Below are 24551 nucleotides of genomic sequence, written 5' to 3' on the forward strand. Positions count from 1 at the left end.
CAAATCAAGACGACTTAATACGAGATGAAACTGGAAAGATGGAAAATCAGGGATACTGGCCATTTTATTCGGACCTGGACACGACCTCACTGGAATCGAGCGACGTACTCATCATTGGCAAAGAGGCCTGTTGGAGAAATGTGTATTTCTTCTTTCATACCATCCCAGAAGCACGAATTCCTAAAGCACGTTAGGAGATCACTAGAGGTCTCGCTGATGAGCCTCAGTAGTGAATGATATTTTAGAGAAGATTCCCCTGAGTCTAGGTTTCAACTACGCTGTGCAGTCGTTTGAGGCGCCATCTGAATATAAAGTGTGATTTAGTCGGAAATAGGTCTTGTCGAAGCTAACTTTCCCCTCCTATAACGTACGACCATCGGACTCGCATTGCTCCTCAAAGCCCTTAGAATATCCATCTCTTACATTACATTCACTGGAATCCGTGACGGGAGGTAATGATATCGCAACAACGGAGGGGTGTATTAAGGCAATCGAAAGGCTGAAGATTTCTAGGTTAGGATGTAAGTAGATATTTACCTATGAGCCTACCAATCGCTAGAATAGATTGAGCTGAGACTCGTCACAAATATAACAATCTAGATATATGGAGGACTCGTCATTCCGTGGAACCTCGATGTATGAAAGGGACCATCGAGGTTATTCATCGGATTTCCTAGTGCTGTCACCCTTAGTCGTTTCGTGGAATTATGAAGGCCACCGAACATGGAGGAAAGAATCGCGACAATTGAGCGCCTAGAAATCCCAGAGTAATTGAAGAACTCTGAGCTTTTCATAGGGCGAGTATGAGATCCTATTCCGCACTTCGCTGGCCGAGCTGATTGCACCTGGGCCGGCGCATAGGGGATGGAACTGGGTTATCCTGAATAAATAAACGAGACGCCATTGCCCTTAAAGTTCTTGTTAAGCGTCGCTATCCTGCCGGCTCGCTTCATGGTGATACTAATTAAGCAATGAACAATCGCTCTTCATGAAAAACCCCTATTCAAATGTGGGGGGTTCTAGTAACCTGTCTTATTATGTAATTCGTGGCTTGATCGAGCTGGGGAAACCTCGGAGCCACACTATTATACTCGCACGTAGTAGATTTATCCGACTGATTAGATAAATCCGATGGTGGAGTGGCGGGGCTTTCCCTAATGTAGGTGCTGGTACCACTTGGCCCACCGCCACGCCGTCTACCAACATGGTTCATATGGTGCGGATTAGAAGCGATGGGCGCCTTCCACCTTCCCTTTAGCGAACCACTTACCAACCTCATGACAAAGACCTCGTGATCTTCCCTCCTTCTTCCCTCAAACAACAATAAATACATACGTACTATCTGCGAATCTGCGAAACTATTCGATATCTCACACACCGCGAATTACGATCATTAGCAAAACCGATATTAGCTTCTTCTCTCTTACATCAAGATGGTGGTATGTTTCTGCGCGCATAATCCCCTTCCGCTTCCGCTTCCGCTTCCGCTCCCCCAACTTCACCTCCTCCTTCTACTAGAGTACCAGTCGCCAAATCGCTAGGTCGCTTTCTGAAGGAAGCGAAGTCTTGTTTCCCTCAAGACAAATCTCCATTTCTTTGTTATCTCCTTAAGACGACGCTGAACTCTGATCGGTGTACTTTCTCTCAAACAGTTCCTCAACTTGCTGACATTTGGCCTATGGGGAAAGCTCGGACGACTCACTCACTACGCCGTGGACGCGGTTCTCAGTATGCGATTCCCCTGAAGATGATTAACCGACCTGTCCCGTCGCAGCGACTAACAACTCGCCCGCAGTCTCGACCATCCTCGCCGGCATGAGGCGGTCAACCGGTCTGACGTGAGTGCCTGCCTCCATCTCGTTTCTTTGCATAGTCTAGTCGGGGATATGATTGCAGTGGGACCGTACCACAGACAGAAAAAGGGTTGGGGAGAGAGCGTGCGAGGTCCAAGCGAGAGGCTGACATGAATTTGGTCCCCTAGTTTCAACACCGAGCGTGTATCCGTCGGCGGAGACAAAGAGGCCAACAAGTGGATAGACAAGTACCTCGGAGTCGGCGAGTGGGTGATGGATCAATCTGTCGCGATAGCTGGATCAAGCGGCTGGTTCCACCGGTCTCGATAATTGTTCGCGACAGGTTTCGGATAGGCAAGACAGCTGGAGATACATGTGGCACACGACGGCGGGAGATCGGTCCTCGCAATCCGCTCGATCGTGACTGATATCGTCATCACCGCCTAGATCTAATGGATACCGTCACAAGCGAACTAGGCCCTTGCGCTATTCCGCATTCAACCTAGCACCACTATATCCCCATACTCCCATCACCGCCTATAGCACGTCGCGCCAGGAGGACACGCTGTTAGAAAGTAGGTGAAGGAGTCGGCTGGCTACTTCTTCATATCACCTGCATTGGATTTGGTTTTTTCCCCCGTCACGAACAGGCGTTGCTATTGGGTCATATATCCATTTGATGATTTTCTTCCTACTATGATAGATGAAGGAACGAAAACCTCCCCTTTCGCTTTACGACTTGTATGTAGGCTGCCGCCGCATTGCCTGAGAATAGAGGGACCGCTCCTATTATGAGAAATTTTCGTCATTTCGATACATCGTGATCTATTGATGAGTGACCATTAACTGTGCTTCGTATTTCACTAAGGAGTCGTTTCGTAGCATACAATCTTCTTCGGGGATATGAGTATTCGTATTAGAATCATGGATTGTTCATAAACTACGCATGTTCCATGTAACGCCTTATATATGTACCAAAGAACGCAACCGTGGCAAACCTATAGCGTCCTCAGTAATCCTAAACTCCGCCCCCGTATACCAAGCCCTCACGCAGGCGAACAAAACTTCCGCCCAAAGCCCTATCAAAGCATGCACTTCGCTATGCCCCCAAGGCCCAAAACGCTTTAAACACCAATTAGGATATCCACATACCACCTACATATACTTCAGAAGCCGACCGATGACCTAATCGACAGCATCGTCGTCATCTCTCCGCGTCTCCGCCAACAAGTCCGGCGGGACCGCGTTATCCGTCTCGCTACTCTCTCTTCTTAGGTGGCTGTCCCGGCCTCGCGTGGGGCTGTGCATAGACAGGAATTCGGCCGGGATGTCATTGTGGCTCTCATCTTCGCTCTCGTTGTGGCGGGGCTCGCTGAAGAGCCCGGGCGGCACCTCGTTGTCGCTTTCTTCGCGGTGTTGCTCGGCGCCTAGGAGATCTGCCGGCGGGCTGTTGCGGGGCTGCTGCTCGTCGACGCCGTCCCAGCGCCGGACCACGCTACGGCTCAGCTCCTCATCCTCTTCCGGCGACTTCGTCCGCGCTTCTGCGCCCAGCGGGTCGTTCTCGCGGACGTCGACGAGGTCGGTACCGTCTGGTGTGTGTGGCGTGAGTGTTCCGTCGTCGTATCCGGAGCTGCGGATGACCTCTGCCAGGAACTCCTGGAGCCCGATAAAATGCGCAAGCTCGGCACCGATAGCCGCGATCAAGAGATTCCATCCTTGGGTCTCCACATAGTCTTGTAGCTTCTCCAGTTCGCGAAGTGTTTTCTGGAGTTCCTTATACTGATCCCGTAGGATAGATCCTGGGTCGCTTGATTCGAAGTTGCGTTGTTTCGTAACGACTTGAAGCGACTCATTCAATCGGGTCTCGAAATCGACGAGAAGAGTCAGCACTCGCTGCCAAATCTCATTGCCTTCTTCTAAGGCGGCCCGTTCCTTGTCAACGGCGGCTTTGCGCTTTTCCAGGATAGCAACTTCGCCTTCCCACCAGTCCTTAGCCATTTCAGCTGTTCTCCTTTCCGGCCGTAGCGAAAGGAACTCAACGCCCGACATGTGTTTCGCCATAAGCGCAATGAAGTCCTCGCCTCCTTGCTCCTTCAAGTCCTCAACCTCTAGTACTTGTATGCCTGGATATTTCATAAGGTTAGCGATTCCTTGATCGCATTGCTTTAAGGCGCCCTTATAACCACTGAGGCTAGAGTCCCGAGTACTCTTCGCCTCTTCGAGCCTACGTTCCAAGTCAACCTTAGTTCTTTTCAAGACTCGGAGCTTTTCCTCTAGCTTTTCGATATTAGAAGAAACTATGCGGTGTTGATCTTCCATCGCCGCTATTTCGGTTTTGATTGGCAGGTCGTTATCTTCCTCCAAAGCCTTCATCTCGGCCGTAATAGATTTGCGTTGGGACGATAAGTTACGCAATTTAGATAAGGCCTTTTTGCGATCAGCTAACGCGGCGGCGATATATGCGTCCTCCTCGTTTTTCAGGTCGGCCAACATCGTGACGGAGCGCGCTATACTGTTACGAGCCTGTCGTTTGGACATGGGTTTTCTTTTAGGTTGGCGAACAGGAACGACGGAACCCTCAGCCAGATGTGACTGCACAGTTGACGTTGCCGAGTCTGGAGACAGTCCTCGCTTGCTGCTACTCTCGGACGAGGCCTTGCTTGGGTCCTCTCCTGCAAGCTCACGTTCTAGCGCAGCGCCTTGGGCGTCTAGTAACCTCTGAAGCTCTTTGTGCATCTGACGTTCTCGTCTCTGTATAAACTTGAAAGTATTATCGACTTCGGAGCGTATCATACGGTCTGACGATCGATCGGCTCGGTTAGATCGACCTAAGAAGATGCTTTCGACTAAAGAAGTTGGAGCGCTGGTAGCTGCATGGTTGCTATCGCGCTGTTCGGGGCGAATCTTCGGCCGCCAAATGCCGGGCGGCACCTTGAGGTCTTTCGGGTTTCCACCTATCGCAAAATTGAAGTCGTCTACCGAGTTAGGGGGTCTAGATTTCGAATACACCGGGCGGTCTTGGTAGGCAAAGGCGATGGCTTTGCCCTTTCCCTTCGAGCGCGCAGTGTTGCGATCATTTCTCTGGTTATCAGGGGCGGAACTGTCAGGAGTCACGTCGCGGGAGAAACCTGGCGAGAGAAGCGCATCTTCGGCCCTGGGAGAGAGTTCGGCGAGGTCGTGTTCTTCCGCCGGGTGCGGTGGTGGGGAGGTGTGTAGTGGTAGGAGAGTAGACATGCCGCCTTCACCAAGTCGTAGTTTCGACAAAACAGAAGTTCCAAAACTCATATTGTCTTCTTTATATACCTAGATATATATGTTTGGGTATTGGGTATCTAGAGTTCGAGAGTCTTCTTCTATTGCATCTTGGAAAAGAAGGATCTGGATAGACGAAGTTGATTTGAACTCGGCACTTTGGATACTTGACGGTAGCTAGGTACCTAGAAAGGTTCAAAGTCAGAAGTCAAGTGAGTGTGGTGTTGACTTTATGATATCCAGTACTGCTTACAATGATACAGATGCGTGCCAGCGAGATTCAGATTCATCTACACAGCTTCAGCTGTTCAAAGTCATATCGATAAAAGCATTCAGTTATCGATACCGGATGCTCTTACTACGTACAGGGATACGTCAGGTCATGGGGACTTGGCAGGTGCCGTGGTGAGAGACATGCATTTTGCGATGGATCTGATTGGTCCGTCACCTCCAAGCCAAACTCAATTGCCCTAAACCAATTACGTACATTCATGGATGGGTCCCTACAAGCTACAAGGTATTTTAATTCTACGTACACTCCGCCAATTCCATACTTAACTTCCAACCAACATCTCTGTTTGACACGATGATTTACTTGAAATCATCTTGCTTATGATCTGTATCGTACACGGATTTTAGACTTTCTTTTTCAGAGGAGAATATATTGAGTGACGTCTGGGATGTAACGGACAGTGGGCCGTTGTGACCTTGACGGAAGATCCTCCGCATCATTTTATCCCCCTTGTCCTCTCCCTCGTTTCCCCTTGTCCTTCAATTCCCATCATTCCCTTCTTGTCATGCACCACCAACCATCTGAAACGACTTGTTCTAGCTATCTACCCAGTTGAGAATCCAAGCAGGCTATCTAAAGATGATGATCTTCATACCTTCAAGCGAATAATCCTCCGCCATTCTACGCATAATTCTCCTCTCGTAGGAATACCTGCCGTAAACGTAACCACGCCCGCCGGACTGGGTTGACTGGTCTGACTGGTTCGACGACGCGTAGTGTACTGCGTAGTTGCAAGAAGGGCAACGAGGCAATTAGGTCTATCGGGCGTAAAGTACCAACATCTTCTAATGCTGCTACATCTTCAAAGGGAAATGAGATCTCATTGCTCGTGTTGATCTCCGGGGGGACCTAGAACCCGGTCCCCTAATTTATATCTGATGTAGCAATTGAACACCAACTTGGGTAGGAGCCCTATTCAGCCCATTGACACTTTACCACCTTACCACTTTATATATCTTAATGGGATATCACCTTAGCACCACAACACCTTTAGAAATGCTTCATTACACCTGTCACTTACGCATCGCATCATTGGCAGCCTCTGATCTAAGTGTTGCGGGGACATTTCTTAGGTGCCAGGAAGCGGATGGGATGATATCTGGGATCCATTGATTGCTTGCCACTTCGACTTCACACGCATCCATCATCCACCATTCACTATCCGAACTTCGCTCAACCGTCGTGTTTGCCCCTCTTCAGATGAACAGCGAAAAGAGGGTGGAAAGTTCACCGCCTTAGGTATTCATAAGGTTGACGGTATTTTTTACTGTTTGGTGAACTAGTCCCTCCCATTTATTATTCAATAATCGCTCTTTGTACTGGGCTCTCGGGTTAAATCCCACCATTCATACCCATTCCCAAACCCGTCCATATTATATCAATCTATCTGTGCAAACACTAAACGACAAACATTCGCACATCGGCCTCAGACAGTTTCACATATAACCCGCTGGATCTCTCGGGATATAAAACCAACTCATCTCGTCTAAGAATCTCAACACTAGGTACTTCGGCTGTAACATAACATCCATTGCTCAAGATGCTACCACAACTTCTTTCTCCCGAGACGGGAATCTCCCTCTTGATCGGCATCTCTGGCTTTAGTGTAGCTCAAGCCAAACCCCTCGATGCTCGGCAAACTACCGAGGTAAATAGGACTGAGATTTCCTCTTTTTATAAACATAATTAGCTTGGTATGATCACTAACACTTCATACAGACCACCAAGGCCGCCGCAGTCTCCACCATCACGGGATATGCTCACCCGTTGACTCTCACTGCGCTGACCACCCTCGGCGCAAACCAGACCCCCTTATCTTACGCCTCACCCCCCACCGCCATCACGGTCCCGACCCGGCCGGCCGGCGCCGAAGCAGCCGTCGCTACCGGCGTCCAGGCCGAGGCCTCTTCCTCATCTCCCGAGCCCACTTCCGGCTCCTCCGCGACCGCGGTCTGCACCTCGATCGCGGGCGTGTACCCCACGGCGACGGTGCCCAACTTCTGCAACCCGTCGGCGCTGGCGAACGCGGCGAGCTTTGCGCCGGCGCGCACGGACGTGCCCACGGCCACCGTCACCGTGGGCGCCGTGTCCAACAAGCTGGACTGCTGCGTGCAGTGCGCCGGCATCTTCAACTGCGTCGCCTGGCGCTTCGTCCCCGTCTACACGCAGACGCCCAACGCGCACCTGCCCGGCGGCTTCGATCCCTGGGGCCGCGGCGACTGCGAGGCCGTCTATCATACCGGCGACCCGGCCAACGAGACCGAGACCGGCGTCGTCGAGGCCGCTGGGGACGAGGAGACGGCGAATTTGTGCCCGAATGGTAAGGTTGGCGAGATGCTGGCCGGTGCCGGGGGAAATACGACGACGGCGAATGGGACGAGTGCTGGAAGCTGGATGAATCTGTATTATAACGGCTGGAACGAAGGCCCCTGTGCTGAGCCCGTCGCCCCGTTCGAAAGTGGTAGTGATTCGGGACGCGGTGATGCGGATGATTTGTGTACGTGAAAAGTCTGCTATTTGGGGACTACCTCGTATATGATGCGACGATTACCTTGTAGCATCTAGAGTCAGGTTTATAGTTAGATAAACAGCATTGATTTTCCAATTTATCCTATCCTGTGTGACGCATTGTTTGGATGGATGATTTCGCATTCTGTTATGATAAGAAGATTGAGATTCTTTCGTCCTATCCATTTACGTCTAGTCTCTTCCCATGCGCATTCGATATAGGTAGTTGTGAGGTCTCAATTAACTTCCGAGGGTACCCGAGGTGCATATGCGGTGAAAGCGCCCAGGACCAGCTAGAGGTCTTTCGCATTGCCCTTTCAAATTTAGCAACAGGTAAAATAAGGAAGCACGTAGTAAGCATCTGTAACGAGCTCACTTCCAAACGGCCGATTTTATAGTATGGTTTGGTCGATCTTCTATACGAACACCATTCTCTTGGTTTCGAAGGAGGATGAGATTGAACATGTAGGACGTTGATACGGACCATGAAGACAAATGGGTTTTATTAGGCTTTTACGATTCGGTCAAACGAACCTGATCGTCGACGTAGATAGTACCTAACCCGGTACACGTGTTTAGGCCATACAGCAGGTTGATTTCTCCATAGCATGTTGTTGGATATGATGAAGGGGCATTTGCTAGAGTTAAGAGGACACCCGCCTGTATAAGGAGCATTAGCTCCCCGAGTAATCTTTGTAACTTCGTTCAATATCTACCTCTATATTAGAAACACTAACATATCATGTTCCGCATACATGAATTAACACATTAATAACTACGAAGGGGACGTGAGGTAACATTATCGTCCGGTCATCCGAAAATGTACTATGAATATAGCCTTCCTCACTTCTCAAAGATACTGGCCCCCTACATGTGAAGGGGTACACATGAAAAATGCGAGAGTGTAGAAATGACGGAATCCAAAGGAACACTCAGCCCAGTCGGTTTAGGTGTCGAGGTACTTTCAATAACTATCGCTGGATTGTGTTGCTTCTTAAACACAAGGGTGATACAACCCAGTCGTAGTACGCAGTTTCGCTTAAAGTCGAGTTACAGGACATTATGTCAAGCAGTATGGAAATGATAAGACAAGGATAATGGTTTCCAACACAGAGCCGCATAATAGTTAACGAGAGCCTTAAGTTAAGAAGCATACTGTCGATGATTTACTAGTAATATAAGAGTTTACAAGAGTACAAGCTTTATAGCATTTCTCCATTACCTAGGTATATAAGTACTCATGACATGGATATTATTGTATCGCCCATATGAAGATATTTAGATGCCCTGGATTAAGGTAAGTCATGGCCAATAGGCCAAGGGCATCAAAGGCATGCGAAGCGAATAAGGAGACCAAGAAAGGACATAGCACGGATTAAGCATAAAATTTGATGTTTGTGGACTTAGTCGACGCGTACCCATATATGGGGTGGAATCTGGGGACGTGGGGAATGCCGCATAGGTCAAACCAGTCTCGCGATCTCCTTGTCCGATCTATAGATATCAGCAGAATCGTGATCAAGCATTGGATGATCGTTGTGGGATGATAAGAATGCATCAGCCAACTGCATCGGTAGAAGTATGTATAGAAATTCGCTACCGATCTCGCAAGCTCAAAGTCCAAGATCGGAGCGGAGAAGACCCATCTTCACGAGAGTCTACGAGCTGCACATTCGACTGCTTGCAGTTAGAACCGACCCCGCAGTCTCTGACGTAAATATAAAGATGCCGGTTCTGTAGATTGTTGATATAAATGAATTGTAAATTTTCGTCGCGTTTTACATTATAACCACCACATCGATACCTACGCGAAGATGACGACAGACAGATCTGATCTCACGGCAAGGGTGCTACCTCAGATATCCTTAGGAGACGGCTCTCCGGGTTCACTGACGGCCCCGCCTCTGCCCTTACCCCGCGAATCCCCGGCGGCAAGGGCCCAAGAGCGTTTCCATATAACGGGTAATGCTATTGTCACTGGAGGAGCCGGCGATCTTGGCTTTGCCGCGTGCAACGCCCTCCTTGAACATGGCCTTGAAGGCCTTATGATATTTGATATGAACCCAGCGGAGGCACAAGCTAGAGTCAAGGCGTTGGAGACCGAGTTTCCAGGTGCCAAAATCCGATTCCTAAAAGTCGACGTGACCGACGAAGATGGTGTGAACGCTGCAGTCGATGAGACAGTCAAGTTGTTAGGCAGTGTCAGCATTCTGTTAAGTTTCGCTGGAATGGTTGCCTGCGGGCATGCGCTGGACTGGTCTGCAAAGGACTGGAACCGAGTGGTAAATGTGAATACGATTGGTGGTTTCCTCGTTGCTCGTGCAATCGCTCGGACGATGATAGAACGAGGAATCAGGGGGAGCATGGTGTTCATAGCCAGTATATCAGGACACAGGGTCAACTTCCCCCAACCCCAAGTCTCCTACAACGTTTCCAAAGCTGGGGTGGTGGCTATGGTGAAGTCGCTGGCTGGAGAATGGGCGAAGTACGGAATTAGAGTAAACAGTATTTCCCCGGGATACAGTATGTTACAACAAGGGTTCCTCTTCTCACCTCCTATCCAATCTTAGGAGTAACGGATAACTTCCTAGTCAAGCTGTTTAAGGGAGTAGCCGCTCCAGAGACGTGCTTCAGACTCCAGAATCCTAGTCCTAAGAAGAAATTACTGACTTTCGTTGTAGTGAACACGATATTGAATGAGGGTGACGGTCTAGACGAGGCAAGAAAGATGTGGGCCAGTCGAAATCCAATGGGGAGGATGGGTGAGCCGGACGAGTTGTCAGGGGCCATTGTGACGCTCGCAAGCCGCGCTGGAAGCTATATCAACGGCTCGGATATTCTGGTGGACGGAGGACAGACCCTTTTCATGTAGTGAACGCCGTCGGTTAGGCTTCAAGTAAGCATACATTTAGTAGCAACTATCTCGTAAGACTAGATACGTGACTCGGCCTTTTGCTTCCGAATAGCTGTGCTGCTAATCTTTTGGGTGAAATCTCGCGCTTCCGATGACTTGTGCACGTTTCCATCGGCATCGAGGACGTCCACTTCAAATGTCTCAAGTTGCCGCCAGCCGAGCTCCTTCCGCCGCTCATTCACGGCATTGCCCCCGCTTCTTGTCTCGCCTGAGACCACAAGAATATCCATATTTTCGGTGGTGATAGTCGGGCCGTAAGCATCCTGGATTACGACGCAGCGAACCTCGATGGTGCCGTCCCGAAATAAAGCGACAAATTCTCCATTGTCCTTGATAGTCTGAATGGTTTGGCTCTTCTTCCAGCCACTCTTCGATAGCTCGAGTATTGAAGATAGAAACTCAATTGTATTCATGGCGCGCTCATCCCAAGGCTGCACATACTCGGCGTACTTCTTCCTCTTCAGCAATTCATCCCCAGTAATGCCAATGATAAATTGGCATGGCCGTGGCGCACCTTTCTCGGGCACCTTCAGCAAGAGGACAGCAGCAGTTAAGAGCAATTTATGCCCGGGGTGTAGATGATCAAAGGTACCTCCCAAACATACGATGGGTTGCGTATTAGTCTGGGGAGATAATCTTGGTGAGACAGGTGGTCCGACGGATACGGCAAGCCCACCATCGACGACAACTATTTGGGATTGCTTCAAGGGTTGAATGCCTTCAACTAGTTTGAGATATGTCGAGAGTAATTCATAACCAGATTCGTTGTTGGCATGAAATATGTATCGCCAAGGATGATAAGCAGATACGAAGGTAGGGAGGTTGATTATTACCGTATTATTCGGCTCTATCGCCGGTCTTGAGTCGATCGTTAGAGGCTTAGATAAATCATGGTCGACTAAAACCACACGAACGTCTACGGATCCCGGACCGGCGTGGATGTCGGTGGGAACTGATAGTTGAACGCAGATGACTGATATAATGCTGTATAGATCTGCTAGAAGAGATTGGACGTGAGGCCAAGAAAGCGACTTTTGTCGCACATAATTGCCAGTGAGGATGGGTGATACTAAACCGACGAGCAAAGTTGCGCCATTCTTTCCGCTCCTTGCAGTTTTCAGTTTTGAGATGGCGGCTTTGAGAGGAGGTTCATATGCGGCGTTAAGGGCGAGCCGGGTTGCAGGGTGTGGAGGCGGGGGTAACAATAGAAGTGACGGGAGATCGTCTCCCATTGTAGCATTTGCGCCAGCCATAGAGTAGAATCGAGAGACAATAAGTTGAAGGGCCGGCAGTAGGGGTAAAAGCCTCGGTAGATAGCGGATACTTATGTAGGTGAGATTTAGGGAGACTCTGGCCGAGGCAAGGTCCGTTTAATATCAAGAAAATATGAGTCCCCGTAGGATAACCGGTGGCGTAATGAAAGAAAGAGCCAGAGCTGTGAGGTAATTCTTTCAGTCAGTACGATGAAGTTGGTACAGCTTTGATGAGTAAATGTATTCCTTCTATCTGAGATGGGATTGGCGGATGAGGAATAGAATTGAGATCTTTAGGAAGATTTGTTAATTTTTCATGTAGTTAGGTGTTTGAAGATACCTAGAGTCTCGGTCTAAGACGCCTCTTATTGATCGGAGATACTTTTCGCACCTAAGCTGCCAGGATTATGTATGTAGTTGATAGATGCTGGAAGAAGCCGAATAAGTAGAGAATCACCCCACCGTAGATACATAGGTACCTGGTAGTAATGTTGTAATGTGGGATGTTTGTTGATGCTAAGCGCGGATGCGAATCTCCTGTCTCTTGTCGCTAATTTTGACCTCTAAGTCGGAAAGAGTAAAGAGAAGTTATTTATTTACATTTGACATTTTAATGTAATATTGACTTCAAGACAAGATAAAAGTGAATGTGCACTTATGCGGACAGGACGACCAGGTTCACTAGGTGACGATTAAGTTCTGTGTAAGTTTGGTTATCTTGGACCGCTACGTCCTCAGTAGGATTAGGTACAATAACTTTAGTAGGGGTACCTATGTACTTGTATAGAGTACATAAGGTACTAGCCTACTGATATTAATGTTCGGACGGACTGCTAATATTTGGAGTTATCATGGAGGAGTATGGCGCAGGTACCGCGCATCCCTTCGTAATGAGGGGAAGTCGACCTTAAGATAGTACTAAGTATGTACTTGGTACTTTTTGCGATTAGCGTCTAGGTAAGTTCGACCATCCCACCTGGGCACTCATTGACCCAAACCATTGATCTCCCCGTACCCCAATTCATTGACGAGACTGTTCACGTCCATAACTGGAATCGCAAAATCGACATATCCAGAGGCAGCGCAAGCCAGCCAGTGTCGTTCACGTGGGCAGGCACACAAACTTATCGATCAACTTGTTATCCTTTTTTCTAAGTACTCGCAACTACCTACGACTGAGTCTCAAGGCTTGGGTCGTCCTTGTCAATCCAATATTGCCCCAATATTATTGGTGGCATTTGGCATCGATATTGGCAGTAGCAGCATTGCGGGAACGACATCCAGCCCAGCCCAGCCCAGCAGCGCCTGGGCGCAGCGTAGTGTCAGAAATACTAGGTGGTAGTGCCACGAGCAGGAGCCGCAAGAGCCCAACCAGACCCTCTCCCGCCCGACGTCGCGGATTCTGCAGGGGGAAATAAATCCAGCAATTTTTCATTGTCAACCCAACTTCCAAGTCGCTTGCGACATCTTAAGTTACTAGCGACTCCGATCATTGATATCGAGGTCGACATCGAGGTCGATAAGTCGATAAGTTGATAGGTCGATTAGTCGAACTCGACCACTCCTTCTCCTTCTTCCTCTTCTGGTATCTCTTTCTCCTTGGTGCCCAGGCGCTTTCTGTGCTGTCTCTCTTTCATCCCTTCGTCCTTTCATCGCAACTCGGGCCAATAGCGGTCCATCCCAAGCCAGCGTGTCTCGCAGCTTTGTCGCGACTGCTGCTTAGCGCATATCCAACATGAACCAGCCAGGGCAGTACGGAGCCGGCCCAAGACGAACTAATACCTATGGCTCGCAGCACGACGAACTCCATATTTCTCCCACTATGAGCCACAGCGGACAAATCTCCCCGCGAGAATTCACCACCACCTCCGGCCCGCACATTAAGCTCGACCAGCCCGTATCGCAACCCGTCAATCCTCAGTACCAGAATTCCGGTGTGCCCAACATTCTTCAACCTGGAGGATTAGGCTCCGGTCGCCCTCCCGCCATGAGTGCTAATACCGCACCCACCCTCCCTACCATGTCCGGCGCAATACAACACTCTCCGAGCGAATACGCCTCGCCGTCGAAGCCACCGTCCTTGAGCTTGTCACACGGCTACTCGAGATCTAGTCCCGCCGCCCCTTACGAGAATCCTTCCACCTCTTATTCCCCCTACACGCCTACTACACCCGGCGGATCTGCTGGCCCCTCATCCCAGTACATGTCGCCGCAAGATCCCAAATATGGCGCCCCGGGTTCACAGCGAAATATCTCCAACACGCCGCTTGGTCTGGCAGACATCAGGCCACGAGCTGATTCAAGCCTGTCCGATGGTCCGCCTGGCACTATAGGATACGAGCTCGCCAATGCCCATCCATCCACGAGCAACTATTTGGCACCTTGGGCGCTCTACGCATTCGACTGGTGTAAATGGGCTCCTCGGGACAGAGGAGCTGGCAAGGTGGCCATCGGGAGCTATCTGGAGGATGGACATAACTTTGTACGCCAATGCCCCAGATATCATAAGCTTCAACATTCATGATCACTTACCCATTCATTTTCTAGATCCAAATCCTCGATTCGCAAATCATCAGTACCCCTTCTGATATATATACACCTGGCTCGTCTAAGTATAGCATGGAATTTACAAAGGTTGCGGAAGCAACTCATTCATATCCCGTAACGCGTTTGTTGTGGGAGCCTCCCTCGTCTCAAAAACAGTCTACCGATCTACTAGCTACCTCCGGCGATCATCTTCGGCTCTGGTCTCTGCCGGCAGACGCCCCGACGGCGCACTCGAACTCGGTAAATAAATCAGCACTGGGTGCGCCTATAACAAAACTCACGCCGCTGGCGCTTTTGTCCAATTCGAAAACGCCAGATCACACCGCGCCTCTTACGTCGTTGGACTGGAACACCGTTTCTCCAAGTCTAATTATCACGTCCAGCATCGACACAACATGCACCATCTGGGATATACCGTCCCTAACAGCCAAGACCCAACTGATTGCTCACGATAAGGAAGTCTACGACGTTCGATTTTGTGCCAATAGTGTGGACGTGTTCGTCAGCTGTGGGCAAGACGGTAGCGTGCGAATGTTCGATCTTCGTAGCTTGGAACATAGTACTATTATCTATGAACCAACCTCCAAGGACGATCGGGGTATGATTTCCACAACGTCCTTCTCCTCCCCAGCATTTTCTAACAGCACCACAGATGCGAATGGTGGCAGGATAAGCCCTACTCTGGCCCAGCAGACCATGTCACACGCACCACCATTATTGAGACTGGCGACCTCGCCCCACGATACTTACATGTTAGCAACGTTCGCGCAAGATTCAAGCGTCATTCGGATCCTCGATGTACGACATCCTGGGCAGGCACTGCTGGAATTACGTGGCCATGGCGGCCCCGTAAATTCGGTGGAATGGTCTCCTGGGAGGAGAGGACTGCTCGCCTCGGGTGGCGACGACTGCCAAGTCCTGCTTTGGGATCTTGTAAACAGTACTCCTAGTAGCAGCTTGTCTTCCAATGGTGTTGGATCGGCTGAGAAACATCTTACTCCTGTCGCTAGTTGGCAGTGTGATTACGAAGTCGGCAATCTTGGCTGGGCTCCACCACTCCGCAATAGCGATGGCGATGGCGAATGGCTCGGTGTCAGCGGCGGACGAGGCGTTTGGGGCGTGAAGATCTGAAATACCCGGTTTCAAGCTGTGAGAGTTTACGCTGCCAACTGAAATGTAACGAGAATAAGAAATCCACGCAAGACCTAACCTGAACAAGAACCCTCAGATTAGCATTGCCCATCAGACCGCTATATGCATTTACGAAGCAAGGCGTTTGTTTTGGGGCCTGCATCATGTTTTGGTCACTGACAAGCTCGCGGGGTCTATGGGTGATGGGCATGCCGGAGTAGGTAGGAAGAAAATGGCGAGCCGATTCATTGTCTAATGTGAGGAGGGGCGTGTTACTTTTAGACGCCAATCATGGAGTGGTCTTCTCATACATCAAGCTTCATCCTGTATATTAGTAACTATTACTTGGGGAGAGCAGGCAGATTTTTCTTGCTCGATGGATCGGTAAGCAGATGGCACGGTATGAGGTTAGGGGTGCGGTTGGTAATCCATAGGGTTGTAGGGGGGCTGGCTTCGGTACAATGAGGAAGCAGGGCACATTACAATTCGGATGTTAAGTTGTGGGTTTCTACTTATGCTGTGCGAGGTCGCATACTATGAAAATTATATAACGGACAAGGAGTGGTCGTCGTAACGCATAGCTGACTTGATATTTACAGTAGCACGTACATACCTCCAGCTAGATTGCCCGTTTTCGAGCCTAGGTACTCTGGCAAGTTCTTCAAGTCGACAAGCCCTGCAATAGAGACAATAATATAGACAATTTAGCAAAGTAAGTTCCCAACCCTTTGACGATTTGTTGATTCCTCAATTCAAAAACTGGCACCAGCCACATTTAGCCACAATATTTATTTGCTGCTGAAGTGGGGCGCTGCCACAATCATAGCCACTTATGACCCCACTCTACACCTAATTCAAACTGTACTACGCTTAATCTAGATTAGTGCATCCCAAGCTTTCAATCGGCCAGAATTAGTACCTATCCTAGAGATCAAGCACGTTCCCGATTGTTGATACGTTCATCTACTTATCATAAAGAATTCATCCAGCCTTCAATCATTTTCCGAACCTTCCTTTCTTTCTCAACTTTTTTCTTACCCATTCTACCATTCTTCTCCATATCCCTCTCGGTCTCTATTGTCACAACTGCCCATAATTTAATCTACGCGACCGATCACTCGACAAAATGAGTGATCCTCGCGACCGCGACCAGCCCGAGTCGGAAGACGAGGAAGACTTTAATCCACCTCCAGCCGATTTCAGCGATGATGAGAATCAAGACGACAGCCGCCACGAACAGTCAAAACAGCAGAGCAAGTCGTCGCCTACGCGTAATGGAGATGATGACGAAGGAGATGAGGATGATGACGGTGACGGTGACGGTGACGGTGACGGTGATGGTGGCGGCAATGATGATGACGAGGAAGAGGAAGATGAAGAAGATGAAGAGGATGAGGTCCAGGTGAGTTACATTATTACCTATTTGCCGCTTCTCTTCCCCTTCCATTTTATGCCATAGAAATCGATGCCTAACCAGATAATTGTTCAGACCCATCGTCGCAAGCGACGTAAGGGCAAGGCAAATGTCTTCCTAGATGTCGAAGCCGAGGTCGATGACGAGGACGAAGGTGAAGACGACGAAGAAGCGGCCGAAGAAAATGAAGGCTTCATCGAACACGAAGAGCCGGGCGATTTCGGCGAGCATAGCCGACTGGACGACGATCGACGACATCGGGAACTCGACCGTCAGCGCGATGCAATTACGCAGGAAGACCTTGAGCGAGCAGCTGAAGGCTACGTGCGCAAATATGGAAATCGCAGGACCGCGAGGGGTCTTGGAGATTCTGCCATCGTTCCCCAGAGACTTCTTCTCCCTAGCGTAGACGATCCCGGTATCTGGGGTGTTCGATGCAAGGAAGGCAAGGAGCGCGAAGTCATTATGGCTATCATGAAGCGCGTCATCGAGCGCCACAACACCAAGGATCAATTAGCCATTACGGCGGCTTTTGAACGCGGCGGCCCTAATTCCATTATGAAGGGACTCATTTACGTTGAGGCTCCCCGACAAAGTGACGTGATGATGGCACTCGAAGACATGATGAACGTCTACCCTCGTACTAAGCTTATCCTTGTCGATATTAAGGAGAGACCTGATCTCATGCGAGTTCAAAAGACTCCTACATTGGAACCCGGCGCCTGGGTACGACTTCGCAGGCCCGCCAAGCACTCCGGTGATCTCGCACAAGTTCTCGACATCACAGAGAATGGCCTTGATGCTAGGGTTCGCTTCATTCCTCGGCTCGACTATGGACTACGAGACGAGTCAATTTCAGCTGCCGATAAGAAACGTAAGCGTCCGGTTATGGGACCACGACCTCCGCAGAGACTGTTCAGCGAAGTCGAAGCCCGAAAGAGACACCCGCGTACTCTCCAGTATAGCAGCCAGACCAATACCTGGAACTACAATGGCGACGAGTTTGAGAAGGGCTTTCAGGTCAAGGACATCAAGATCCAACACCTGATCGTTAGCGATGTCAACCCGTCGCTAGAGGAAGTTACCAAGTTTGCGTCTGGAGGCGAAGACGGAGTTGAGAATATCGATCTTAAGTCCCTTGCCGCTAGTCTTAAGGACAGTAATGCCAACGTTACCTATCTGCCGGGTGACGTAGTCGAAGTCTACGAAGGCGAGCAAAAAGGCGTGGTTGGCAAAGCAACCAATGTTCAAGCAGACATTGTTACAATTGAGGTCACCGAGGGTGACCTCGTCGGACAGACCATCGAGGTGCCAACAAAGGGTCTTCGCAAACAATTCCGAACTGGTGACCACGTCAAAGTTATTGGTGGTAGCCGATACCGTGACGAGGTCGGTATGGTTGTTAATATCTCCGAGGACCGTGTCACCCTTTTGACAGACCAAACCACAACCGAGATTACTGTGTTCAGCAAGGACCTTAGAGAAGCAAGCGATATCGGTGGCCAGGGATCCCTGGGTCAGTACTCGTTGCTCGACCTTGTACAGCTCGACACTATGACTGTCGGCTGCATCGTCAAGGTTGACCGCGAGACCCTGGTTGTACTGGATCAGAATGGCGATACGCGGCAAGTGATGCCTTCTCAGATTGCCAACAAATTACCCAAGCGAAAGACTGCCGTCGCCGCTGACCGCAACGGCTCCGAGATTAGACCCGATGATGTTGTAAAGGAATATGGCGGTATGGGTCGCCAAGGAAAGATTGTTCATATTTACCGCACTTACGTATTCTGTCATACGAACAGAACCACTGAAAATGCCGGTATCTTTGTGTCTAAAGTGAGCAGTGTCAATACCATATCGGCAAAGGGCGGCCGTGTCAATGCCGCCAGCTCTGGTCCAGATCTGAACGGCATGAACCCGGCAAGAAAGCTGAACCCGAATGGAGACAGGGGCGATATGCCACCTCCCAGAGTCTCGTTTGGGCGAGACAAACTGCTCGGCCAGACGGTCACGATCAGAAAGGGAGGTTGGAAAGGTACCCTTGGGCGCGTCAGAGACACTACGGACACGCATGCTCGCGTCGAGATACACTCTAAGGGTAAGGTCATTAGCGTGTTGAAGAGCGACCTTACAGTCCGTGACAGTATTACTGGGCGTGAGATAAAGAACTATGACAGTCGTCGTCCCGGTCAAAACGGATTTTCCGGAAAGCCTTCTCAAGGGAACGCAGATTGGAGCGGAGGTCGCACGCCCGTGGGCAGTGCCTCGTCACGAACTCCTGCCTGGAAGACTCCTTCGGCTGGAGGAAGCGGTGGACGTACTCCCGCATGGAGCAAGGGTGGCGACGGTGGTAGAACGCCAGCCTGGGCCGACGGTTCCCGCACGGTCAATCCTTACGACGGAAGCAGAACCTCTTACGGCTCCGGCAGTCGCACGCCTGCTTGGTCTTCGGGTGCTAAGACGCCGGCACCTGATCATTTCAGTCACGGGTCGAAGACGCCAGCCTACAGCGGAAGTGGCGGTGACAACTGGGGTTCTAAGACTCCATACGGCGCATCCGCAGCTACTCCAGGAGCCAGCGGGAACGATACGTGGGGCTACACGCCTGGCGCGAGCGGTTCATCGAACGCTTACGATGCGCCAACTCCTGGTGCCGGTCTCTTAGGCGCCCCTACGCCAGGTGCGATGAATGCCCCGACTCCAGGTGCGTATAATGCGCCTACTCCTGGTGCGATGAATGCGCCCACTCCCGGCGCCGGTTGGCAGAGCGGCTGGGGAGCCGACTCCGCACCGACTCCCGCCGCCGCCGCTCCTACACCAGCAGCAAGCGGCTTTGCTAGTTCTAGCGGATACTATGGAGCGCCTACGCCAGGAGCATACAACGCAGAAACCCCGGCTGCTGGTCCTCGCTATACTGATGACGACTAGATTATTACTGGAAGCCCGTAAAAGGAAAAGCATGGGGATAGGGACTATGGAGTCTTGCGTAATTCGGAATTGGTGCTTTCAGTGTAGTATTAAGGCTTAGGTTTACGTTTCTAAGTTAAGGGATTTTAACAAAGGCATTGTGAGGACATCGTGCCTTTGTCCATAGCCCATGAATAACATCTGATTTCCGCATTATTATGATACGTCGCGAATGTGCCAGCACTAGACCATCCTTGAGTTTATTAGATAAACAGCCCATCGTCCTTTATTCACCGATAAAACTAACAACGTCTTAGTCTACTCCAAATGGTCTTTCTACTCCTCGTCAAATTTAACTGCAAGCCTTTCCAGCGTCATTAACCACCGTCAGCCTCTAGTCCTGATTCTAATCAAATCATCCCCCAAGTCAGTATTATCGCCGTCGGTGCGCCAACTAGCCCCCATGTGTTTATATCAGAACATCCATGCGGCTTACCACTACGAACTCCTCAATGTGAATGCCGCGGAGCGAGATAACCATACTTGCAGGCATGAGATCTTGTCATCCGATGATGGTGAGAAATGCTTGCTGCACTCGTGCTGCCGCGTCCTCGGCCATGAGGTTGTCTTCAGATGTTCTCGTACTGATAAAGATGGTGGGAATTTGTGTGATAATGCGATGAAGGAGGATGTATTTGTGCCTCTCGTATCTAAGTTCAAAAGTGGAGATAATGGAAAAGGGGCTGCGGCTTTGGAGGTTGTGGAAGAAATGGCCTTGGAGAATTCGCCCATGGAACTTCCGGCAATGACGATGGAGTTCTGGCCTGAGGACCAACCGGGCAAAATAGTGCTGGTGTACTTGGAAGAGGAAGTTCTGACGTGTGAGGACAAGAAAAAGGAAGCAAAGTCTAACGGTAGGTGGCATAGAATGTTGTTCCGTTTACGGTGGAAGCAGTGAGGTATGTGAAGACTCATTTTACATATTCAATTACTCTCATTGCAGAATGGGATTTCATAACTATTCAATATTTTCTCTAATTACATCTACCTAGGTAGGTACCTGTGTAATCTTTAAAGAATATAAATTTACTCACTTGAGCAGAATTGTACCTTGGTCATAGTAAATCCATTCAGACTAATCTAACTAGAAATCATCATCTCCGTCACCTCACCGGAAGTTCGCAAATAGCATACCTATGCTACTACTACATCTCCCTTTCGGTGACGGTCTATTTTGGTTTTGTGTGATCTCGTCGGAATCGTCAAAAAGACAGAATGCCACGTCTAACATGATTCTATAACGCCGTACACCTCTAGCCCGACACTATAACAGGACCTCAACTCAAACCCAGCTAATAAGATGAACAATAAAATACTCAGTTACCTATGCAAATAAGAAGCCGTCAAATTTCATCAGTTCCGAAACTTCGTCTCATTAAAATCAACGCCAAGCTCATATAAAAGTTCGATTAGGCAAGAGCCCAAAGAGTTGCAAGAATTAAGAAAAAGAAATCCAGTGAAAATCAGGCTGGTGATTGGAAATTTCCTGGAAACCCCTCAAGATCTGAATTATATTCCATCGGTTAGGTTGTCCCTAGCTTCTAGCTCTGTTCGTTCTGCTTCATAGGTATATGTCATGTCTTGATTCTCGGCGTCCAACTGCAAGGATTGGAGGTTAGTCCAGTCTCGGTCCATAGCTCCGAAGAAGCAATCGAGATTAGGCTGTTCTAATCCTAGCGATGAGCTGAGGACGGGTGCCGGTGAGACTCTAGCTAGTCGGTTGCCCCCATAGTTAGGGAAAGCATGTGGCCCGTATGGTATACTTGTCGGAATCTGTGGTTGGAGCATGCCGAACTGGGCTGGAGAGTTTTGCATGAGTAGCGGTTGACCACCATGCCTGTTTATCTTGGGTCCTTGTATCTGCCTTTGTGCTGTGTTGGCCAGGCTCGGGCTCGGTAGGATGGGCGTTCCTGGCATGGTAAATTGAGTCGTCGTCTGGCCGCTGGACGAGGAGTTCTCTAATGAGGGCGCATCGTTTAGCTCTGTATGTACACTATATGCCCGTAGCGCTAAAGTCTTTAGACGGCTTTTCATTAATTGTTCTTGCCCGGGAACGAATTGGATATTTCCTGACGTAGTCGCGTGGTCTAGGAATTTCTGGAATAGGTTGGCAAAGTCCTGCGTATATGGTAGCGCTGGTATTGGCTTTATTCCTGGCGTGGTTCGTTCAGCCCCTGATAATCGTTAGTACCTATTTAGATGTAAAGTATACCCTCAGCTTCTGCTTCCAGAGAACTCACAGGGGTGTGGAGGATGTGTAATCCCCGGATAGATCGTCTCCCAAATATTGAACCACTTTTCCACCTCAGAGGCCTTCTGTCGCTTCTTACCACCGCTTCGATCTAGAAGCGTCCACTGTTCCATACTTATGCCGGTATTCATCTCAAGGCTCCCTAAGGAGCATGGCTCTGGCTGTTGGCGATGTCTTCTCAACTCTGTGAGACTTTCTTCCACAGCTTTTCCTTTCCCTGAAAAATTCTTATTACACCGTTCGCATTGTATTAGAAGGTGCTTTCTTTTGATATGTTCCCTGAGGTAGATATTAGGCTCGAATCCTTTGGTATCAGATTGGATGATCTTACTTCAATCTCTGGATGGTCTTGTATCCTGATTCGCATACCCGATATTGGTCACCCGTGAACGGATTGCTACAAAATCTGCTAGGATCCGACTTATTGAATGGACAAGCGTATCTACCTCGAAGTTCTCCTGAGGTTGAGCCATCGTCGTGGTTTTCAGGAGACCCATTTCCTTCGCCATCATCTCTTTCTTCCCCATCTCCGTCATCGGAATCCCTCCGTCGAGATCCGGAGAGTCGCCGTCTTTTACGAGACTTAGAATGTTTCTGATCAGTACTAGAGCTCATATATGGTTGCTGAGAACCTTCACCTGATTTAGGTGAGTTTTGATACTGAATGATGCCTCTCTGCCAACCACCGATCCTTCGTTCTTCGCGATGAATCTGGTCTTTATGCAAGTCCATGATCAGCCAGGCAGCGAATTCTAGATCTTCCACATTGGTCAGCACAGCTGTCTCAATCCTGTCTGGCTCGCCACCCCATTCGTCATCATCCTGCTCCTCGTCAGATTCAAAGTCTTCATCTTCAAGATCGCTCCCACCATCTTCAACTATGCTAAGATCAACATTGTTCGTGCGTATAGATGGGGGAGTAGACGAAGGCATAAACGGTATGTCACTACCAATATTCCCGTCGAAAAATGTGTTACCGGAAGTGTCCCTATCCATTATTAAAGTGAGTATCGATATCATTAAGAAGCAGCTAGCAGTATTAAGGTAAAATTTGGGCGAGTTGTCAAGGGATAAAATGCAAACTGACATCAACTCAGGAATGTGAGACACATCGCTTCTCCCATCTTCACTACCAAACTGCCTCCCACACTGTGTAGCAATCTGTGGCTCCGTATCTGGGAAAAAGTGTTCCTTAAATGAAGATGGGCTCGCGACTGAGCAAGCAGCTGAACAATGGTCCCACAGACTCTCAACCGTGCTTGGAGTATCGGATCTGATGGAGGATGTACCGGCACGATGGAGGGCGTTTTTTAAAAGACGGATATCATGATTGATTCCTGGCGCAGTTTCGGCAGCCAAATTCTTTTCAGCGCTTTCGGCTAGCGAGCCAGAAGCCCTTTGGTGTCGAGATAAAGAGTATTCCATGGTATAGTATCATAGCGTATTATATCTGTTGGAGTACGAGCATGTAGTTCAATCTTCGAGTTCTAGGTATCAATAAAAGCACAAGGTGAAGTTGTGGACATGCCTCCGAAATCATAAATCCCAGCTGAATAGTAAATGGAATAGAGTAAAGCTAAGTCATGATAACTATGACGACCCTGCGATCTAAGAGGTGGTATGAAGGTGGTTGCTCGATTAACTGAATCATGGCGATCTCGGAATATAGGTAGTTGTCCTAAGCCGATGCATCAGAGCCTCACGCATTTGCGTAGCATATCTCCTTGCCACGCAAATGAGTGATGAAATCCTACATAAAGTTGCACTTTTCCCCTCCATCTTCCCAATAATCCACCAATAGGGTTAGTATACTCGAATCCCGAGACTGACGAAGTGTATCAAGTATAAGCCACCGCAAAGCCTTACAACGCAAATGCGCCGTATCAGGTGTCAATGTGACATTATGGTCAGACAATCCTAGTAAGGTACGTTGGAATATATGTGATATATAATATGTATGAAATTACTGTGAGACTATCAGGAAAATATGGCCTCCGGGTTTCCCCATGAGGTTGTAGTGGAAAGAACCACATAGTGCGACTGTTTTGTAGCAGCGAGTCTTTCTCTCAGTTTGAGCAGCCGAGTGGCACAAGGGATTACGCCTGTCTTGAGCAGGGAATTGATATATCTACATTTATACAAGGTGAGTTATGAGTAGCATTTCACATCCGACAGCAAAATGCTGAAAGTACTTGTGGCCTCAGCTGCAGACCGTAATGCCGCCTCCTG

General features: G+C 49.3%; 9 protein-coding genes across 9 annotated transcripts; 6 read left to right on the forward strand and 3 right to left on the reverse strand.

Annotated features, from left to right (window-relative positions):
* The first annotated feature begins 1141 nt into the window (after positions 1–1141).
* On the forward strand, positions 1142–2607 carry F4807DRAFT_427982 (DUF1748-domain-containing protein). Its single transcript, XM_047998224.1, has 4 exons — positions 1142–1439; positions 1653–1728; positions 1796–1838; positions 1982–2607. The coding sequence occupies exons 1-4, from the start codon at positions 1434–1436 to the stop codon at positions 2121–2123; spliced, it is 267 nt and encodes an 88-aa protein (XP_047853832.1). The 5' UTR covers positions 1142–1433; the 3' UTR covers positions 2124–2607.
* Positions 2608–2615: 8 nt separating this feature from the next.
* F4807DRAFT_427990 (uncharacterized protein) lies at positions 2616–5308 on the reverse strand. The gene has a single exon (XM_047998225.1). The coding sequence runs from the start codon at positions 5076–5078 to the stop codon at positions 2979–2981; it is 2100 nt and encodes a 699-aa protein (XP_047853833.1). The 5' UTR covers positions 5079–5308; the 3' UTR covers positions 2616–2978.
* Positions 5309–6681: 1373 nt separating this feature from the next.
* On the forward strand, positions 6682–8081 carry F4807DRAFT_103253 (uncharacterized protein). Its single transcript, XM_047992658.1, has 2 exons — positions 6682–6985; positions 7057–8081. The coding sequence occupies exons 1-2, from the start codon at positions 6878–6880 to the stop codon at positions 7840–7842; spliced, it is 894 nt and encodes a 297-aa protein (XP_047853834.1). The 5' UTR covers positions 6682–6877; the 3' UTR covers positions 7843–8081.
* Positions 8082–9659: 1578 nt separating this feature from the next.
* F4807DRAFT_467869 (NAD(P)-binding protein) lies at positions 9660–11058 on the forward strand (the record flags this gene model as incomplete). The annotated part of the gene is made up of 2 exons (XM_048002543.1): positions 9660–10350; positions 10416–11058. 2 exons carry the CDS (start codon positions 9660–9662, stop codon positions 10715–10717), a joined length of 993 nt encoding a protein of 330 aa, XP_047853835.1. The 3' UTR covers positions 10718–11058.
* Positions 10777–11991, reverse strand: F4807DRAFT_461009 (pantetheine-phosphate adenylyltransferase-like protein; the record flags this gene model as incomplete). The annotated part of the gene is made up of 1 exon (XM_048001618.1): positions 10777–11991. One exon carries the CDS (start codon positions 11989–11991, stop codon positions 10777–10779), a length of 1215 nt encoding a protein of 404 aa, XP_047853836.1.
* Positions 11992–13597: 1606 nt separating this feature from the next.
* Positions 13598–15836, forward strand: F4807DRAFT_103278 (WD40 repeat-like protein). The gene is made up of 2 exons (XM_047992659.1): positions 13598–14494; positions 14560–15836. The coding sequence occupies exons 1-2, from the start codon at positions 13748–13750 to the stop codon at positions 15688–15690; spliced, it is 1878 nt and encodes a 625-aa protein (XP_047853837.1). The 5' UTR covers positions 13598–13747; the 3' UTR covers positions 15691–15836.
* Positions 15837–16816: 980 nt separating this feature from the next.
* F4807DRAFT_461011 (transcription initiation protein) lies at positions 16817–20032 on the forward strand (the record flags this gene model as incomplete). The annotated part of the gene is made up of 2 exons (XM_048001619.1): positions 16817–17092; positions 17180–20032. 2 exons carry the CDS (start codon positions 16817–16819, stop codon positions 20030–20032), a joined length of 3129 nt encoding a protein of 1042 aa, XP_047853838.1.
* Positions 20033–20404: 372 nt separating this feature from the next.
* On the forward strand, positions 20405–20969 carry F4807DRAFT_467873 (uncharacterized protein; the record flags this gene model as incomplete). The annotated part of the gene is made up of 1 exon (XM_048002544.1): positions 20405–20969. The coding sequence occupies exon 1, from the start codon at positions 20475–20477 to the stop codon at positions 20967–20969; it is 495 nt and encodes a 164-aa protein (XP_047853839.1). The 5' UTR covers positions 20405–20474.
* Positions 20970–21021: 52 nt separating this feature from the next.
* F4807DRAFT_428002 (uncharacterized protein) lies at positions 21022–23959 on the reverse strand. The gene is made up of 4 exons (XM_047998227.1): positions 23421–23959; positions 22654–23261; positions 22312–22601; positions 21022–22245 (listed from the first exon to the last, which is right to left on the reverse strand). Exons 1-4 carry the CDS (start codon positions 23745–23747, stop codon positions 21581–21583), a joined length of 1890 nt encoding a protein of 629 aa, XP_047853840.1. The 5' UTR covers positions 23748–23959; the 3' UTR covers positions 21022–21580.
* Between the last annotated feature and the right edge of the window lie 592 nt (positions 23960–24551).

The sequence above is a fragment of the Annulohypoxylon truncatum genome (genome assembly GCF_022578515.1).
Source record: "Annulohypoxylon truncatum strain CBS 140777 unplaced genomic scaffold F4807scaffold_18, whole genome shotgun sequence".
Classification (NCBI taxonomy): Eukaryota; Fungi; Ascomycota; class Sordariomycetes; order Xylariales; family Hypoxylaceae; genus Annulohypoxylon; species Annulohypoxylon truncatum.